Source organism: Mastomys coucha, unplaced genomic scaffold (assembly GCF_008632895.1).
Source record: "Mastomys coucha isolate ucsf_1 unplaced genomic scaffold, UCSF_Mcou_1 pScaffold22, whole genome shotgun sequence".
Classification (NCBI taxonomy): domain Eukaryota; kingdom Metazoa; phylum Chordata; class Mammalia; order Rodentia; family Muridae; genus Mastomys; species Mastomys coucha.
Window position 1 is genome coordinate 21407294 of NW_022196905.1, and position 20979 is coordinate 21428272.

At 40.4% G+C, this 20979-nt stretch overlaps 1 protein-coding gene across 1 annotated transcript in view; it reads left to right on the forward strand.

Annotated features, from left to right (window-relative positions):
* Positions 1-20979, forward strand: part of Pkd1l1 (polycystin 1 like 1, transient receptor potential channel interacting) — a 143369-nt gene that overhangs the window by 43516 nt on the left and 78874 nt on the right. Inside the window, exons 19-26 of the mRNA XM_031342475.1 lie at positions 1918-1995; positions 3827-3969; positions 4442-4562; positions 8338-8449; positions 14433-14631; positions 15834-15890; positions 19229-19438; positions 20480-20716. Of these exons, the coding sequence (XP_031198335.1) occupies positions 1918-1995; positions 3827-3969; positions 4442-4562; positions 8338-8449; positions 14433-14631; positions 15834-15890; positions 19229-19438; positions 20480-20716 (1157 nt within the window). The remainder of the gene's footprint in view (positions 1-1917; positions 1996-3826; positions 3970-4441; positions 4563-8337; positions 8450-14432; positions 14632-15833; positions 15891-19228; positions 19439-20479; positions 20717-20979) is intronic.

Consider the following 20979-nt stretch of genomic DNA (forward strand, 5'->3'; position numbering starts at 1 on the left):
AGAAACCCTGTCACGAAAAACCAAAAACAAACAAACAAACAACAACAACAACAAAAACCCAAACACTGAGCTTACTATAAAGGCACAAAATGAGATCTTATAACTTCTGGGAACTTAACTCTCTCTTATTATTGTTGCTAAAAGCCACTGGTTTCTGGCAATTAACTCCTGCTGTTAGCAGCAGGGGATTAGGTAAAGAATTCTGCTGGGCAGTGGTAGTGCCTTTAATCCCAGCGCTTGGGAGGCAGAGGCAGGTGAATTTCTGAGTTCGAGACCAGCCTGGTTTATAGAGTGAGTACCAGGACAGCCAGGACAACACAGAGAACCCCTGTCTCAAAAAACCAAATAATAATAATAATAATAATAATAATAATAATAATAATAATAATAATAATTTTTAGTTGCTAGGGCTCTTTGCTCTCTGGCTCAAGGACCCCTCACTGGCTAGCCAAGAGGCTTGAAGTTCATTAACTCTTCATGAACCAGAGAGAAAAGAAAAGAAGAGAAAGAATGAAAAAGGACAAGAGAAACAATTCTCTTACACAGAAAAAACACTCACTCTGGATAGAGCAGAAAAAGAAACTCTAACAACCTTTATTTTCTGTTCTCAGTATACTGTCTCAAAAACTTAACCTCATACAACTATCAGGCAGAACTATTATAGCAGAATAATTGATTACATCATTTTCTAAATACTTTTACATTCCAGTAGGTTCATAGTAGGTTTAAGGCAACAATTCATGTCACAAATTGGTAAGACTTAGGCAATAATAGCAGTATTAGTTACATGTCTTTCCATTAAGACTAGTTTTCACTAAACATTCACTATTGTCCCATAAGATCATTATAAGTTTAAAGCAATAATTCTTTTTTAAAGATTTATTTATTTATTTTATATATATGAATACACTGTAGCTGTACAGATGGTTATGAACCATCATGTGGTTGCTGGGAATTGAACTCAGGACCTCTGCTTGCTCTGGCCCCTCTCACTCGTTATGTGTAAGTACACTGTAGCTGTCTTCAGATATGCCAGAAGAGGGCATCAGATCTCATTACAGATGGTTGTGAGCCACCATGTGGTTGCTGGGATTTGAAATCAGGACCTTTGGAAGAGCAGTCAGTGCTCTTAACTGCTGAGCCATCTCTCCAGCCTCTAAAGCAATAATTCTTATGTCACAAGTTAGCACAGTTTTGTCAAGAGACAAATCATCTGCCTTGTAACTTACTAGTTTTGAAGTTTTGTATAGATAAGCTAGTAAATATTTCATTTTTGTCCTTGCACCTACAATAAGCTGTCCATTCTCAGTTTTTGACCTTTTGTTACCAGGTAATGGTCTCATAGCTAATCTAGAAGGAGTGTTTTCCTTGATTGTAAATTTGTTCCAATCCTGCTTTCTTTTTCTAGTGCAATTATCCCTCGACACATAAAGATTTACAGAACTCTTATTTGCAGCTTTTATACTATAGAGGACTAGAAATTACTTGTATAAATTTAGTAATTCTATAAAATCATTATTAGGAATTATGAAATCATCAATTTGTCTGTGTACCATTACTGCCTGAGAGTACATCTGCATGTTGATCTGCAGAAAATCTTTCTAATGCTGTAGGCTAATGCCCAGGAATCATCAGGCTCTATAACAATGATCAGGAAAAGGCATACCAGAAGCAAGAAGAAGCAATCCTGGGATGAAGTCTCTTGGGACTTTGACTCATAGAGCTCACTCATCCCAGGCCATGCAAAAAAACATGGTGGGCCATCTCCAGAGACTTTCCTTGCATGTCTTTAGCCTTCCCTAGATGGCTTCTGACAAACCAGTGTATTATTTAATCCTGAACCCCTGGAACAAAGGTGGGGCCCACCTCTGGGAGCCTGCTGACTACCATTTCATGTGGACACTTCCCCTTCTGTAGGTACCATGGGACCAGCTGTGACAATAAAACCATTCTCATTGAGCAGTGGTGAGACGTACGTCTTACAAGCTTCTGTAGGTATGTCACAGTAAAAGTTGAATCTGGTGTGGGGAGCCATGAAGGCTTGTGTCATTATTACACTTTTCCCTAGAAGTAATAGTGACTCTCTCCTGTAACTTCCTGCTCTGGGCCCTACCTCTCTCTTTTCTCCTGCTGCCACCATCCCATTATTTGTTACTAAGATTACTTGCTGTGATGTTCTCATTCCTAGTGAAATCAGGTGCATTCGAACCAGGTAAATGATAATCAGTTACTGTCCTTCTTGAATATTTGATTTTTGGCTAGATACCTGAGTAAGTCAGCTTCCTTGCATATATTTAATCACAATGAGGTATCATTGACATTTTTCTGAGTGATCAGTGTGTACTAAAACTTACCCACAGTGTTACCTTGCCCAGTGTCCCCCAACTCTTTCTGCATTTTTATGACTAAATCTGAGAGCATTTGAGGGTGGGGTTAACTTCTAAACATTCCCTTATTTCTGGAGACTTACAGTCCTATTTAACAAGCATGGAGGATTCAATCAATATCCTGGATTGACTCTTCATCCACATTTTTGCACTGCTTAGAGCTCACCATGAGCCAAGTATAGTGGCCCAGCTATAGTATAGTAGCAGTATAGTAACAGCTGTTGAGAAGCAGAGAGATGAAGATTGCAAGTTCAAGGCCAGACCCTACCTCAAAGCAAAAACAGATAAGCAAAACTTACTGTACACTTTCAGTTTTGACTCTTCTGTTTGTATATACATCATCCAAGGAAGAAGCACAAGGCAGGTTGTTTTCTGCTAATTCATAGAGAGGCTCTTTTGGATTCTCACTGCTGCTGTGACCCTCTACTGGCCCTGTCCAGATACTAAGGCCTGGGTCCCTGCTTCTGTCACACAGAGACAAGGCTGGCTTTTGGATGCCTTTGTTTTTCAGTTGCTCATGTGGTACTACTCTCTTTACCCTCAGCACCCACCCCCCAAAACACCCCCACAGTTTTCTCTTAGGTCATATCCTTTCTTGATTCAAGAGATCCCTGGGATCCTTCCTATCGTACCAGGGTGCTGTTCAGTGTCCTCTGCCACCTGAGAGAGTTGAGCTCAAGCTCCAGGTGTCTTGCTCAGCTATCATTCAGCCTCCAGAACAATTCTCTAACAGCTTCCCTTTCCTGTGATCTTCCCATCACACATGGCGTCCTGTGGCTGTCTTTTCCTGTGTTGTTTTGGGGGAATACTCTTGTCCTTCTGTCCCTTTCTTAACCTGGTATGCAATTCATACACATGTTGTAGGCCAAACCCCATCCTCTTCTCCAGTGACATGGCTGGTCAGCAAAGCAGAACTAGTCACTCCATCCTCTTGGATTTGCCTTGGGCTGCTTCTGTGGTTGACATAGTCACGTCACTGTTAAGAAAGGAGTGCAGGCGATGTTCAACCTACTGGAGGCCACATAAACAGTCCCCATAGGACCAGATAAGGATTCATGCAATGTAATATAGAAAGCTCCAGCCCCAAATTTATCCTAAGGACACGCTACTTTAAAAAAAATACAAATAATAATAATCACTGTAGACTGAATAATAAAGCAGAAAGTAGACAATACGGTGTTTAATTACTGAGGAGTAATAACTATGCCTGCTGTTATACATCTGCTCAGAGAATTTTTAGGGAGATCTTTATAGCACATTCTACATACAAGCTGAGGACATGGGAAATTGTGTCTCTGTGTGTGTGTGTGTGTGTGTGTGTTGTATGTAGTGTATGGGTATATGTTTATGTATATGTATATGTATATGTATATGCATATGTATATTCTCCACTATCACTCTTTTTCCTGGCTGAAATACCCACACTGTCCTTCTCTTAGCTTCAAAGCATGTCTTACTGGGCAAAGCTCAGCTCTACTTAACGGTCAACCAAGCTCCACAGGACATGTCTTGTCAGGTGCGACCCCACCATGGTATGGAGGCATACACCATCTTCAGTGTCTTCTGCATGTCAGGGAAACCGGTATGTGAGACCCCTGAGACCCCTTGTCTGTCCTAAAGCCACAACTCTTGGAAGTCACAGGAGTTCTTTACTTGGTGGGCTTCAGGGATGGGCCTGTCCTGCGATATGGGAAAGGTGCTCCTGCATGAATGGGAGCTTCCCTTACTAGTGAGAGCAGCCTCCTCATCGGAAAGGGGGTTTTCTGGGGAAAGAGGAGTTTCGGAACACCCAAGGCTACACAGAGAAACCCTGTCTTGAAAAACCACAAAAAAAAAAAAAAAGAGAGAGAGAGAGCAGAAGAGTCCTGCAGTACCAGGAAGCCTTTCTCTCTCGTGTGCCCACGCAGTGAGGATGATTCATGCATCTCGGTCTGGACTCTAACACATGACCAGCAGTGGCCATGGCGGCAGCAGCAGATGGGATTGATTGGCGATTCCACCCATGTTGTATTCAATTATCCATTTTCTTTTTTGCTCCCATGATTGGATCATAGGACTTTCATTATGAATTTCGTTACCGGATAGGAAAGACTTCCTTACACACCCTGTACCGTGGACAAGACACCCAGTATTATTTTTTATTGCCAGCTGGTGATTCTTTGGACAATTACAAAGGTAAGTCAAGGAGTCCAGCATGTTACTAGATCTGCCTACATAGCTCCAACCTTTTCTTCCATTTCTAAAAACTAAAAATGATTTAAATGGCCTAGAAATTAAAGTAATCTTTTCACCTCAGTAAATATAGGCCTGCTACCTGTCTTTTAATATAGAATGAATATTAAAAACATCATCAGCAAATTGGGATTTTTATATCCTAAATTTCTTTTCATTTTTGTTTGTTTGTTTGTTGTTGTTGTTTTGTTTTTCAAGACAGGGTTTCTCTGTGTAGTTCTGGCTGTCCTGGAACTCACTCTGTAGTCCAGGCTGGCTTTGAACCCACAAAGGTCTGCCTGCCTCTGCCTCCCGAGTGCTGGGATTTAAAGGTGTGTGCCACTATCACCTGGCTTATATCTTAAGCTTCAAACAAAATATAGATATTTTCCCTTTAAAGTTAACCACGCATTTTCTTTCTGATACCTTTCCCATATCCTCCAAATAGAAGCATTCTCTCTTGCTTCTGGATTCAAGTCACCCTGAGAAAGCTTCTCTGACAATGTTTCTCTGAGCTTTGCTATCATGTTCTGATTAACGTGAGGATGCCTTTGCATTTGCATCTGAGCTAGAGTTTTCCAAAGCCAAGAAAGCCGAAGCACCACCATAGTAGGCATTGCTGAATGGAGAAGGGTGATAAGTCTTCTAATATTAAACTTACAGTCACCTGCTTCTGAAAAGTTTTTGCATAATGGCTACACATGCCAAGCACTCCCTCTTCTCAGTGGTAGCCAGAAGGCCGTCATAAGAGCTGGGTCAAAATGGGATTTGCTTTAGACGAGGATGCTCAAGCTCTATAAGCATCCCTCTTATGATGCAGGTTACATTAACAACTGACATGACTCTTACCTGAGAGCTGCATCTAGGGGCATGAGTACCTCTTTGCACCAGGTGGCCATAGTTCACAGGGCTAGACAGGGGTGCAAAAATAAAAGCTGCTCAGCACCATGTTGGAATGAAGAATATTTTGACATAAATCTATAGGACCAAGTTTTAGGTCACAGGCCTGGAACAGTATCAATTAAATGTTGCTCAAATCCTTCATGTGACATATACTGGTAACTGTTACTGCATTAGAACCCAGTGAATGCCTGAGTTCACAATTACAACAGGATAAATATGATCAACAATGCAAACATAAATGTCATAGAGCAGGTTTTTAATGTTTCTCACCTTATCCCATCCTTTGCATTAGTGAAAATAGCACAGAGTTATTGCGTCAAATTAAATTAAGTCTTACCTAAAACCTACTCCTTTCTCCCATCCTCTCTCTTGATTCATAGCACATTTTCTGCAGTGGGGGTACTTATTAAAGCTGGAATCTCCAGGGGCCCACATAGTCACCACTGACTCAGAATCTTGGGGGAAAGGCAGAGCCCAACACTTGGGCTTCCTAAAAATTGGGATGCACATGACCAGTGCCCATGTCCTAAGAAGAGCTGACGTCCAAGTTAAGTCTCCAACCTTTAGTACTGGTTTTAAGGTTGAGTCTCCTTTGTAAATACCCAAGATTCACATGTATGCTGATCTTCCTGTGTGGTGCACACAACTGTACCTGTGGCTATCACCTAAAACCAATGTCATCAGCAATGCTCCTCATCACACTTTTGAGCAGTGGTTCTCAACCTTCCTAATCCTGTGACCCTTTAATACAATCCCTCATGGTGTGGTGACCCCCAACCATGAAACTATTTTGTTGCTACCTCATAACTTTGTAATGAGTTGAAATGTAAATAGCTGATATACAGGATATCTGATATGCGACCCCCAAAGAGGTCATGATCTATAGGTTGAAAGCCACTGCCTTTGGGCCTTTGTTACATGAGAGGATTCCCAGGTCCATCAAGTAGCCATTTCTTGCTAGATACATACAGATGTTTTTATGTAAACCTCCCCTCAGAATTCTTCTTTACTTTTTCCTGTTAAATCTGCCTCTTATCATTTAGGAACTAATTAAAACATGAGAATCTGGACTATATGTCCCATGTCCCTGGTACCCCATTTCAGCACTCCTTATGTATTCAGTGTACAGGGACATGGGGAGGGGAGGTGGTCAGAAATGGTCCAGCCTGCCATGATCTTGTGAATGGATGATGATTTACCCCTGCCTCCTGCAGCACATGGTGATGACCTCTGCCTGTCTATCCTTTATGGGAATGAGCATTCACTGGTCTGTATGCCCTCTGTGACTCCTCTCATCTCCCTGTCTAATGAGCATTCATTGGTCTGTCTATCCTCTTTGACACTCACTGCCTGATGAGCATTCACTGACCTTACTTTGGTGCTCAGATATTAGATTAGGCTGTGAGATCTCCCCAGAAGGTCTTTTCATGTACTGTGCTTTATTTTTGAATCCCTCGTAAATAAGCCATTACCATGGGGCAGGAAAGATGGCTCAGTAATTAAGATGTACTCAGGTTAAAGAAGACTTGAATTTGGTTCTCAGCACCTAGATCGGGTGGCTTACAACTGCCTATAGCCCTAGCTCCAGGGGATCCAGTTCCCTCTTCTAGCCTCTAATGTACACTCATGTGTACATAACCCTGACACAGACATACATACAGACACATAATTAAAAATAATTTTTCATAAGACAAAAAAAACCCTCCAAAATACTATTGAGTTGGTCATCTACTCCTGGGCACAGGGTCTGCCCTTAAGTGTAGTTCGTATATCCAAGGAGATTCTCATTTCTCCTTCATTTCTCCTTTGCAAGTTTTCAATTGGAAATACCTTCTGAGCTAGAAATGGAGGCTTGTGTCCACTTCCCGTCTCAGGGCTGAGACGCACCTGGCTTAGACCCACACAGGTCCTGTGCATGCTGCCACAGTCTCTGTGGGTTCATATATGTGCTACAATCCTAGTTTCCTTGGTGACTTCTATCCCCTCTGACTCTTACACTCTTTCTGCTTCCTCTTCTGGTGGGCTCCCTGAGCCCTGTAGGGAAGGATTTGATGGAGACATCCCATGTAGGACTGAGTGTTCAAGGGTTTCTCAGTCTCTGCACATTGTCCGGTTGTGTATTTGTTTCATCTAGTGTAGAAGGAAGCGTCTCTGTATGGCTGAGCAGGACACTGATCACTGGGTATAACTTTAGGCATTTGTTCTCTCTTTCTTTCTTTCCTTCTTTCTTTCTTTCTTTCTTTCTTTAACTTTATAGGTCTTTTGTTTACATATTACAGTTTCTGGTTTGGTGTTTTTATAGGATATCTCTATGTGCAAATGTGCACTTCTCTGTCTCTGCATCTATATGTGTTTCTTGTGCCTTTTCTTTGACTTTTTTTTTCTTATTCTTTTCTTTCTTTCTTTTTCTTATTTTTAAAGATATCTGTTTCCAACAAAAGAGAGCTAGGGTGTGAACTAGGTGGGGAGGATCTGAGAGGAGTTGGGGGAATGTCAACTGTAATCACAATATATTGTGAGAACAATCTATTTTCAATCAAAATAAGTCTTTAAAAGCAAAAAAGAAAAAAGGAAAAGAAAGAAAAGAAAAAACCCATCACCATCTTAACTTATAGTTTTGCATAATACCCAGTGATCTATTTTCTGGTTTACTGGTATCCTCACTGTATGTGATGCCAGGGGGTGGGGAGGGAGGGAAGAACAGCTTGCCTGAGTTTTGCCAGCACCCTGTACCCTGTCACCGTCACCTATACTATTCAGCTGCTGTTGGTGTGTGGAGACTCTTCTCCACGGCTATGTGTCCAGAATGACCCTCCTCTGTCATCTTCCTTCACAGTCATTGTTTCCACTGAGATCACAGATGGCCAAGGCTCCAGGGTGCAGCCATGCACTGTGGCGGTGACTGTGCTACCCCGTTACCATGGAAATGACTGCCGTGACAAGGATCTGTAAGTAATAAGGTGCAACATAGACACCCTACAATAGAGCTTGTCATCCCTGGAGAGATGCCAAACAGCTACTGAAAGAACAACAGTCAATTGGCCTTCTTATGCTGAGCAAAAGCAAGGTTTCCCACAATGGGCCTGTTAAGCACCATTTGCACAGTGCTGGGCATGAGCTTACAGTCCACGATACTCTTTCTTGTCTTTTTAAAACATGTTTTAAACCATGTTTTATTGCTGAATAATATTTATTGAAATGCTTCACTTCGTTTACACATCAGCACTTGATATTATCTATGTTTTGTCTGTAGTAGGTCAGTGTTTTAGTTGGGGTTTTATTGTTGTGAAGAGACACCATACCTCTCCGCCTTAGTTAGGGTTGTATTGCTGTGAAGAAACGCCATGACCAAGACAACTCTTGTATAGGATAACAGTTAATTGGGGCTGGCTTACAGTCTTTGAGTTCCATTATTATCATAGCAGGAAGCATGACAGCATCCAGGTAGACATGTGCTAGAGAAAGAGCTGAGAGTTCTACATCTTGATCTGAGTGCAGCCAGGAAAGGACTACTTTCCAGGCAGCTAGGAGCAGGGTCTGGTCTCAAAGCCCATTCCCACAGTGACACGCTTCCTCTAACAAGGCCACACCTCCTAATAGTGCCCCTCTGTGGGCCAAGCATATTCAAACCACCACAGTCAGGTTATCGTGGAGATACTCATGCAAGTTTTGGTGTGGGTAAGCATTTTTGTTTCCTGGAGGTAGAATCAGTGGGTCCTATGATATCTCTTGTTATCACTTCTGCAGCATGACAGTGGTATTTCCACCAGTACTGGCTGAGGTGAGATATTTCCCTCCGTGCTAACTGTGCTGAGAAAGTGAATTCATTTGGGAAGAGGAAACTTAAGATGAGAAAATGCCTCCATCAACTGGCCTGTAGGCAAGCCTGGAGGACATTCCCATGATTAATGATTGATGTGGGAAGACCCAGCCCACTGTGGATGGTGTGCTACCCCTACTCTGGGCAGGTTAGTCTTGCATTATATAAGAAAGCAGGCTGATCAAGTCATCTGGAACAAGCCAGCAAACAATGTTCTTCCACAGCCTCTGCTTCTGTTCCTGCTGCCAGATTCCTGCCTTGAGTTTCTTTCCTGAGTTTCCTCCATAACGGACTGTGACATGGAAGTTGTAAGATGGTATAAACTTGTGGATTTCTGTAAAAACAGAGCAGACATGCATGGTGTGGCCAGCCTTGCTTTGTCTTAGTCTGCCCCTCCCAGGACTCTGGACCAGGGCTCTAGACACCTGCTGAACAGGATATAAAAATCAAAATCAGTGAAAGCCAGCTGGGATTTTCATAGGTATTTTGTTGACTCTGTAGGCCAGTTTCAGTAATATAGCTCTAAAAAAGATTAACTCCTCCAGGTAATGAACATAGGATACCCTAACTAGATTTCAATTTTTTCAACAGTGTTCTATAATTTTTATTGTTTATTATTTTTGTACTTCTTTTGTTAAATGCTAAATACATTTATAAATATTTTCCTCCTCCTTTTAGGAAGGGCTTTATTATATAGTCCAGGCTGATACTGAACTCACTCAAACTGTCAAACCCTCTGTCTCAGGCTCCGTTTTGAGACAACAGGCATATGCCACTATGCCTAGCTCCATTTCATTATTTTGTTATTATTACAAATGGAAATGTTTTCTTAATTTTAGTTTTAGATTTTTATTGTTAGTGCATAGCAATACAATTGCCTCTGCATATTGGTAGTTTATATGTGACTGCTGAATATGGGCAGTAGCTTGAATTTAATTTCTTTAGATATTTATATCATACATTAAGTAATAATAGTTTAGTTTTTAGTGTACGCTCTGGAATTTTCTATATATAAGCTCTGTCATCTGTAAATGCAAATAGCTTTACTTCTTTCTCCCAGTCAGGCTGCCTTCAGTTTCTTGTTCTTCCTTAGCTAGAACATCAATTTAATGATGAGCTGAGAGACAAGAGTAGGAATCCTGGTCTGCTTTCCTGTTTTAGAGATGGTACTAGCCTTTCTACACTGAGTATGGCACGAGCTGTGTGATTTTCACAGTCATTCATTACTGGGTTGAGGAGATTCTGTTCTGCTCCTAGTTTGTTCAATGCTTTGAATCATGGGAGCATGCTGGGTTTTTACAATGCCATTTCTAAACCTGTGATTATGTGAGTTTTTCTTTTTCGTTTATTCTGTGAAGACATTACTGTCATTTGGATATTTTTATTCTCTCTGGAAGTATTAAGGTTTTCTTTCCAGGTATCGAATTTATTTCAAGGTATCAGTGTAGAATAAGTCCAAGACAAGAGGGCTTTCCCCTCATAACTAAGATGACTAACCTTGCAAAAGGGGCTAGAATTATCAAGCTAGCCCCAACTTAGCTCTCATCTGCTGCAATGTGAGACTGGACTCTTCCCCAAGAATAATGCAGCAGAAAGCTGCCACTTTGGGGGAGAGAACAGCCATCCCCAGATATAAAACTTGCAAGTCCTTCATCGTCACATTCACAGCCTCCAACTACACGAAATGAATTGTCTCTTAAGTTACAAAGGTACAAATATTTTTGCTCTAACTGTACAAACAAACCAAGACATAAGTTACAGTCAGTCAGCAGTTTTTGTATGGAGTCAACTTTGTGTTTCAGGAATAAATCCCATGTGGCCATCCAATCCTTCTCAGTATTGCTGGACTTGGGAGGCTTGTTCTCTCTTGAGAAGTTATGTGTCTCTGTTTCAGAGATACTGGCCTGTAGATTTCTTACTTGGGTTGTCCTTGTCTGGCTATAATATCAGGAGAAGGCTAGCCTCAATCAACCTGAAAATATTCTGAGTTGTAATATCTGGAAGATTTTGCGAATGGCAGTTACTAATTCTGTAATCATTTGATAGAAACTGCCAATGAAACCATTTGGGTCTGGAGAGTTCTTTGTGAGTTTTTATTAATTTAACCTCACTATTTTTTTTTGTTGTTGTTTCTTCTTGAGTCAATTTGAGCTGTTTGTTTCTTTAGGAATTATATCATTCTCATATATTCTCTAGTATTTTTGTATACAGGATTTTTTTAAGGGATAAATACTTCCCTGTAATAGTTTTATATCTACTTGGCCAGTAGTACTTTTTAAAAGTGGCATCCCTTTATTTGCTCAGCCTACTCCAGGCCCTGCAATGTCCCCCATCAGAGGCCCCTGGTCCAAACAGTGTACATTTGATTCTTTGAGGAATTTATTTATTTCCTCTTTGCCTCTCTGTTTGTCTGACTATTCCATCTATGCTGGGGTTTTGCTTGATTTGATCTTGTGTAGGTCTTGTACAGCTGCTGAGTTCACAATTCTGACAGTCATGTCATGTACAGAAGTCACAGCACTCCTCCCCATCCTCCAGCCCTTACGTTCTTTGTAACTCCTCCTTCATTGTGTTTCCAAAGCCTTGGTGGTGCCATGGTTAACATGGATATCCTGTTCAGGGCTGAGCACTCATCTTCTTACTCTTAGCACTTTAACTGATTATATATTTGTAACTTTTACCTTTCTGATGACTTGGCCCATTTTATCATTTGAAAGTCGTCCTCTGTATCATTAAAGCTTGCTCCCTCTTGTTTATAGCCCGATTTAAGTATACCCATTTTCGGCACCTTACGGTACCTGTCCGCATTGATACCTTTTTCTTTCCTAAACTTTCAATCCAGTTTTATTCTTGACTGTAATTTATGTGTCCACTACATATGATAGTTAGGTATAATTTTGGTACAGTCTTATCTCTTAAATTTTAACTAGTATGGGCTCAACATTATCATCACATGGCTAAGTTGTTCATCATTTGCTCTTCTACATCTTAAGATGATTCTGTTCTTTTTCTCCATTAGTACCTCTTTTTTTCTTGAATGAGTATGTTATAAGGTGCTAGGTTAACATTTTTCATTATTTTAAAATATTTTCTAAGGTTTTATTTAATTGTTGCCCTAGGTCTTACAATTTCCATCTTCACTTACTAAAATCTACTACAGATAGTTCACTTAATTTCCATAAAATACAGAAATAACACTCCTATGTGGCTCTATTTCTACTTTTTGTGGAAATTTTTATCATAAATATAGATCCTATATATATATTACATACAAACAATACATCATGTGGCGGTTAGTACTGTCAGCTTGATAGAATTCATAGACACCTGGGAGATGGGCCTCTTGTTAGGTCTGTGGGAGGTTTATCTTGATTACATTAATCAAAGGGGGTGGCCCACCCACTGTGGAAGGCATCATTCCCCAGCTGGGGGTGGAACAGCAGTGGTATTCATTGCACCTACTTCCTGATTGTAGATATGTCATAAATAGTTGCTTTAAGCTTTTGCTACCTTGGTATTTCCCTTCATAGTGGACTGTACCCTTGAACTGCGAGACAGAATAAATCTTTTCTCTTTAAGTTGCTTTTATCAGAGCAACAGGAAAAGAAACTAAGACACAGTGTTATAACTATTATTTTATATAGCCTACTATTTCTTAAAAAAAAAATAGAAAAAAAGGAAGGATATAGTGGACATCATAGGCAATCTAAGGTATTATTAATTTTTTCCTTGGTTGTCTTCAGTAGATTCCAATTGCTGTACAGCATCATGTCATCATTCCAAAGCTTCATCCCAGATTTCTTGTCAGGCTGTGACTATTATGCCACACCCCTGCCCGTTATAAATGCAACCATACATTTTATATGAATTTAAGAAAGAAAAAATGTAATTTGTGAACTTGCCATCCAGCATTTCTAAACATCTATGCCCATTTTCCTCCTCTCTTCCTGCTCCTTATTCATCATCTCTATTGTTCTGTCTCCAATTGTTTTTCTCAAATTGACTTTTCAGGCTCTGCAGTGAGTTTCAGTACTGCTATTGTACCTATAGCTCCAGAAATCATTTGATGTTATAGCAAATTTATAGCCTTTCTTTATTGCTATTCTATATTTGATTAGTCACAATAATATCTTTATTGAATATTCAAAATTAGTTTTCCTTGGTTCTTTGAACATATGATTCCTGCTTTGCAGTCTCTTACTGGTCCATCATTTAGTTCCCACAGGAGGTTTCTCTAGTCTGCTATTTTTCCTGTGTTAGATTGAACTTTAAGTTTCTTTGGTAGTCCCATAAGATTTCATTGAAACTGGATCTTTTATATAATATAATGTGCCTCTCTGGGTATGGGCCCCTCTTCCAAGGCTTTACTGTGGCTGCTTGTGTTTGTATGTATGTTTATTGACTATGAAACATGTTTTCCATAACTGTACAATCTGTGCTGTTTCTGCTCAGACTCATTTGTGTGGTTCTCTATTTTGCTTCCTACAGTCTTTAGTCATTTGCATGTCATCTGTGTTTAGTATGTGATTCATTGGAAATTCAGGATGAGTTATTTAAGCAGATGATGTCTTGCTGTCATAGGACAAGGACAGTGTTGAGCAAGGGCTAGAAGAGGTGTTGGTCTTATGCACAGAGCTCAGTTAAAGACAATAGTGTTGCATTCATAAATAAGTAAAATGCCCAATTAAAATCTGAAGACATAAACTTGTGCACTTACACTCAGCTACAAATATGTTGTCCATTTCCACTCTGATTTGGGTCTATACACTATGAGCTTTTAATGGATAGGTTGCCTGCTCTACCTCGGCCAGCTATAGCTAATGTGTCTTTGGCTCTAGGCCACAAACTTTCATTTTTTTGTGATGCTTGTATGTCGGTTGGTACCTGATTGACATATTGTGTTTTTTCAATTCTAATCAAAGGTGATGTGTTATTAGGATTTTGGTATCGTGTCTCATTGTGTGTTTCAAGTTTCCCTAGACAGACCACCTGTAGCTCACATCATTCTCCTTTGGTTGAGACCTACTCAAGACCAAACTCCATTCCCCCTTTGGCAAAGTAAAGTTTTACAATGCCATGAAATCATCATCATAGTTCTATGTTTTCTTCAGATATAACTCTACTCTGGAAAACCTGTCTACTCTCCAGCTGATGGGAAGCTACATGGAAATCAGGAACTACATTACCATGATCACGGAGATCCTGAGCCGCTTGTATATGGAGAGCAGAAACACTTCTTTGTGTGGTCAATGGTCACAAATACAGGATGTACTAATTTCTTCAGCATGCAAAGTACCTTATAAAGATCAGGTAATGGCCCTGAACAGGGGCAAGGTCATTGTCTATAAACTTAGACAGCAGCAGGACCTCTGCTCTTCAACAAGGGCTCCTGTTCACAAAATCCAGGCAAGAAAAGAAACCAGGTATGTAGGCGGCAATTCCTGTGAGTGCTTCTGCTATATAATAAAAAAAGTAACACAAGTCAGTTATCATTATATATAATTCTCCTAATGTTTCTATGAATAACATATTTATAAATCTGATTTTTTTACTCTGTTAACAACCATAAGCAAATGGATACAGCCAAAATTACATGTAATTTCTTTTCATAAGAACATCATTTTTTTAAGTTTTAAAAGATGTATTTATTTTATGAGCATGGGTATTTTGCCTGTGCATAAGTCTGGTGCCACACACAACCTGGTGCCCATGGAAGCCAGAAACGAGTATGAGATTCCCTGGAACTGTAATTACAGATGGTTGTGAGCCACCATGTGGGTGCTGGAAATTGAGTCCTAGTCTTCTAGAAGAATAGTACACTTAATAAGTGAACTATTATCTCCTGCCACAAGTACAACTTCTTAGTAAATGACCATATACTCAAAGGTTACTGCCTTTACAGAATTTCTGCAGCTTTGCTTTATAATGGTCACAAGAGGACATTCATGTCTACAAAGAGCATATTTTGTTTCACTAGAATTAAAAGATACTCTTCTAGACCTAATCATTTTCCTTCCTCTCACATTTTCTCTACCCCTTCTTCAAAGTTCTACTTAGTTTTGTCCCTTTATTTCAGCTTCTATTACGTCAGTTTCCTACAGGATCTGGGGAGGCTGCCCAGAGGCACACCAGAGTAATGCTGGACTGGAAAGAAACTTTGAAACCAAGGTCATGGTCTTGGTTCAAAAGGGCTAGCCTCCATGAAGTGTCTTTTTTTTTTTTTTTTTTTTTTTTTTTTTTGGTTTTTCGAGACAGGGTTTCTCTGGCTGTCCTGGAGCTCACTCTGTAGACCAGGCTGGCCTCGAACTCAGAAATCTGCCTGCCTCTGCCTCCCAAGTGCTGGGATTAAAGGCGTGTGCCACCACCGCCCGGCATGAAGTGTCTTAATAGAAAAACATAATATATGCTCCATTTCTTTATAAGCAAGATGTATGCATTTGAAATAGTCTCTCTCTCTCTCTCTCTCTCTCTCTCTCTCTCTCATTTTCTGGTGGCTTGTTTCTGCTATTTAGGAAGCTATGATGGATTCTATTCATATACTGAGAGATCTCATAAGCTTCCCTAGCAAGGTAAGTGCTATTTCTTCCTCAGTGTATTTTCCTGGATTTTGCATAATTATAAAGACCATAATTAGTACTTGATGAACATAATATTCAGAACTGTATTTTGACATTGAAATTAGAGACATTTCCTGGTGACCTCCTCTTGCTTCTAAGTCTTAAATCAATGTGCTGATATCACACCGTGGATTTCACACCCTCAGCCCAGTCCTTTCTCAAGTGCTGCAAATCCGCCCCTTATTTCCAGTTTCAAAGCCACTCATTTCTCTCCTGATTCTTTTAGCTCAGGGCAGGACATCACTGATAGCCAGAATCAAGCCAAACACCCACAGTCATCCTCTGCCTTCTACACCCATCAAGTATAACTGAACTAGTGAGTTCTTCCTTTAAAAAAATGCATGTGACCAGAATCTCCCTGTCTCTTCCATGACCCACAAGCTGGCCATCTTTCATGCAGGGTGGGTATCTCTGTCAGCTTTGATAATACTTGCCACAGTGGTAATCAGAATGTTATTATGGAAAAGACTCAGTCACTTCCTCTCTCTTAATGTCATTCTAGCTTTGTGTTGCACACTCAGTAACATACAGGCATCTCACCATGACCTTCGTGCTTTGGTTTATTCTGACCTATGCTTTCTTCACCTCCATCATCCAACCACACTTTCAGGTTATAGTGGCCCATAACTAGAGTAATTGTCCTTGTCTTATGCTGTGCCTTTGGCTAAACAGAGAGCTGAAAATGGTTCTTGGACACTTAGCTCAAGTGTTTCTTCCTCACAAAAGTCACCCTGTATCCACGCTCCTTACTCCCTGGATTCTTCTCCATTGGTATTTTAGTACCTAGCCACTGTCGTGTGTGTGGGGGGGGCGGGCATGGGTTTGTGTGGGGGGGTGTTTGTTTGTTTATTGTTCTTTTCACCACTAGAGTGTAAGTGCCAGGACATGGAGAGACAGGAGTGGAATGACTGAAAGACAACAGGTGGTCCTGTCACATATTTCCCATTCTCCCTAAGTCTTCATCTTGAACACTGAATAACAATCATGCCAAAGCTGGGGAGGAAGGCTGGGCTTCCCGTGATTACTTACTCCTCTCCTCTTAGAGATCTCCCTTCATAAAACACATCTGGTCATGTCACCTGCTACTATCAGATGCCTGATGGCTCCCTACATGAGAACATTAAGATTCTATGCACAGCATCCAAAGACCTTACCCAGACCAGCTCATTATCTCCATACCTCCCCTTGCATGCCATCTACTCTAGGTTCTGTCATTCTAGATGTTACTCATGTTCTTGAAATAGTATTTTCTTAACCTAGAACAGGTTACTTTTTGTCCTTCAAAAATATTAATTTCTCATTAAAGCTGGTTTCAAATGCCATAATCTCACTGAAACCTTTGGGGATCTGATGACAGAGTTCTTTTGACTCCATATAACATAGCACTTGAAGAGGGGCTGGGGCACATCTGTCTTCTAACTCTAGATCTCCCAGGATACAAGCTGTGGTTACATAATGTCAGCTGCTATACCTAGCAACTGAACACAGGGAAGGTGTTTTGTGACTGTTCCTATCATGGAGACTCACTTCCCCCTCCTTTAGTCTCATGCCTCTGACATCTCCACTCTATGGCTCCCTAATTCAGAGGAGAAGATCATAAATAAGGTGTGCCATATGTCAGTAATGTCACTCTGGAAGTAGCAAGCCTCAATCCACACATTCTCATGAGTACTGCACATATGGCCTCCCCTGGACTCAAGGTCCTGGGGTGTGGAGGTTCTGCCTAGTCATAACTTCTCAGAAGGAGTGACTGAAAAAGACAGCTGTCATTGACCACCTGCCTCTATATGCATGTATGAACACATACACACACACACACACACACACACACACAAATAAACTTCAAAAAAGTTCACTTAAAACAACCTTATTTTTAGTTTGGGAGAATTTTTTTTAAAACTATCTCTAAGCCACTGCTCATTATTGGATAAATAATTATGACCATCAGAAAACAGAATCTACTCTATTTCATCACACACATTTACTTAGCAGTTTCTAGAAGCTACTAAAGACCAAAAAAAGAAAATATTTAATCCCTATATTGTAGGTACTGGTGAATGAAATTAAACATGGAAACAGCTATTCTCTGAAAATAGTGCTAAGCACTGTCATTAGGAGAGGGACATGATTCAACATAAGCACAGGCAAGAGTTCAGTTAACTCCAATAGATGTTGGGAGTTGTTGATTTACAAAAGGAGTAAAGTAGAACCATGGCTCTTTTAACTAAGCATAGTGAGAATGTTTGCAGAATAAGTCCTTCTCTGTCAGTTTTCAGACTGAAGTATTCAGAGATAAAAATGATATCTAAGATTTTACATTAAAATAAAAAGAATCTGAAGAGCAAGAACATATGCTGCCGGGAGGAGGGAAGAGCCCATGAGCACCATCCTAGCTGAGACCTGTGGACATTTGAAGGCTTCTGGGGAAGGGAGGGTCAGTTTTCTTTAAGGGTGTACCTCCTGGTAGGTTGACCACACTCCAGTGGATGACTCCACACCCATTAATACTTGGGCAGCACAAATTGGACTAGGTAGACTAGGGTGGTGGTAGATGGATCTCAAATAAATTGGTGGTAGATGGATCTCAAATAAATTAGGTAAAAGGTTGGGTGGTGGATATGATCAAATTACATAGTATCCATATATAAAATTCTCAGAGAATCAATAAATATACATTAAATTTTAAAAATGCTGCTAGTGAAGGATAATTGTTGAAGGTGAGCAACACATATTACTGACATTAATAAGCCTACCCTCTCTGCCTTTATAAACATCTGGAAATTTTATATAGTAAAGATATATAAAAAAAGGAGCAGGGAAGGGGGGTTTTGCTAGGCAAACAGAGAATAAAGACATGACAAGCAGATGAACATGCATGATATTGGGAGGAAGCCTTGGTTATTGAGAGATGATACAAGGTCAGTGTGGCTTGAGAACAGACCACACAATGGTGATGAAGAGAATGAAGAATATACAATGATGTTAGGGTCAATATGTCAAATGAATTATGACATGATTTCCTTTTTAAATGCATGCCATCTTAAAACCCAAAGGGCTATAAGGGACCTTTTGTTTTTCCTTGGTCATGGTATGAATGGGGAAGCTGAACATCCCAGAACAAATGGGTGCTGGGAATGTTGTCCACTCATCACCCAATATCAAACATGAGTCGGACTCTGTCACCTCAAACCCATGCTAAATCATTCCACTTCCTAGTAATAGTGACAGAAGCAAAACTCCACACATTCCATGCTAGGGAACATCTGATCCCATCTCCTCTTCCCATACAGTTGAGCTTGACGAGTGCCATGTGCATCTTCAAATACGCCCAGATGTTCCTTGCTCAAGGTCAGTTCTCTAGGAAGTTGCTGGACAAGAAAAAACTAAGAACTGAATTTGTCCTTCTCATCTCTGGAGTCTGGGAAGCTGCCAAAGAGGATGCAAGGGATGGGGACTATCTGCAAGAAGAAGGCATGAAGATCATCTCTGACATGTTACTAGTAAGATATTCTATCTACCACAGAAAAGCAACCACAGGCCTGGGTACAGTTCAGTGGTAGAGCACGTGTTTGGGATGTTCAAGACCCTTGGTTCCATCCCCATCAGGTGTACACACACACACACACACACACACACACACACATACATACACCTATGCATGCACTTATGCACATATACACATGCTCATGCATACTCACATGCATACATCAAAATAGCTGTTTCCCTTATCACTTACTTGTGTGTCCCTTTTCTCAGTGAAAATTAGAGCAAGTTCCTAAAGAGTTGAGCTTTGGTTCTGGGTGACAGCTCAGCATTTGAATATGTTCTTTTGGAATGTTAAGTGTTTTGTGGCAGTAGTGTTGTGTTTTGATAGATTTTCATTTGGGACTTTGGGACATACTTTGTCTTCTGCTGAATGTCATGAAATCACACAAATGATTGCTTACATACATTAACTTTAAAAGTAGCCTTGGTGATATTAAAAAAAAAAAACCTTAGATATCTAACTCATCTATTTCTGCTGCAATGACTTTGAGAAGTTGTCTCAGCTACTTTATTTTAATCTTATGACATGACTAATGTTCTGAGGAAGCCATGAGTTAGGATTAGATGTTTTTCTCTCCTTTCTCCCTTTTTCCCCATCCAGCCCACCCAAGTTTGATGATTTATTTAACTAATAGCTGTCAAAATACTTTGGAAAATATAGAGCAAATAATACTGTATTTGAATCTGCAAGTTGCCATTATTGTTCATGTGCACATGTGAATATGTTTTGTATCTGACCTGTACTAAAGCCTTAGGCTTGTATACACTCCTACTGACATAAAGGTTAACAGTAATCATACTATCAAAGCTCTTCTAAGGAACTAGAAATCACCAAGGAGCATAGCAATCCTTAAAAATCAAATAAAACATCAGTGAAGATGCACCAAAAACAGAAAAAAGCCTACAGTGCATTTAGTATTATTGCTTTTTATGTTCTGTATTCATTTGCTCCTTCACTTTGCAAGCATCCTGCTCATCATGACTTCTGTTTGCAGGCCTGTCTCTCAGACAAGCATCAGATTCGCATAAGCACTGGGCAGATGGAGTTCCAGACCCTTCTCTATCATAGCCCTCAGAGCTCTATCCAGAACCTAGGCTTCGTCCGAGTACATTTCCCCAGTGACCTGGCCTTGCACAGTACTACTCAAGAGGAAAAACAAAGCTCATGCTACATCAGCCAGCTCATGTTCTTCATGAAGAGTCCATATCCAGGAGGACAAGCTCCTGGGCAGGTACAGGACAATGGCATACCTCTTTTTCCCACTAATTTATTTACTTCACATCCCAATCACAGCCCCCTTCCTCCTGACATCTCCTCCAAGTCATCCCCTCACATATCCCCTTCCTCACACTCTTCCCCTTCTCCTCTGAGAGGAGGAAGCTCCTCCTGGGTACCAACACACTCTGGCACATCAAGATACTGCAGGACTAGCCAGAGCAATTAGGCAACAAAAGGAGATCAAAGGGATACGAATTGGAAAGGAAGAAGTCAAAT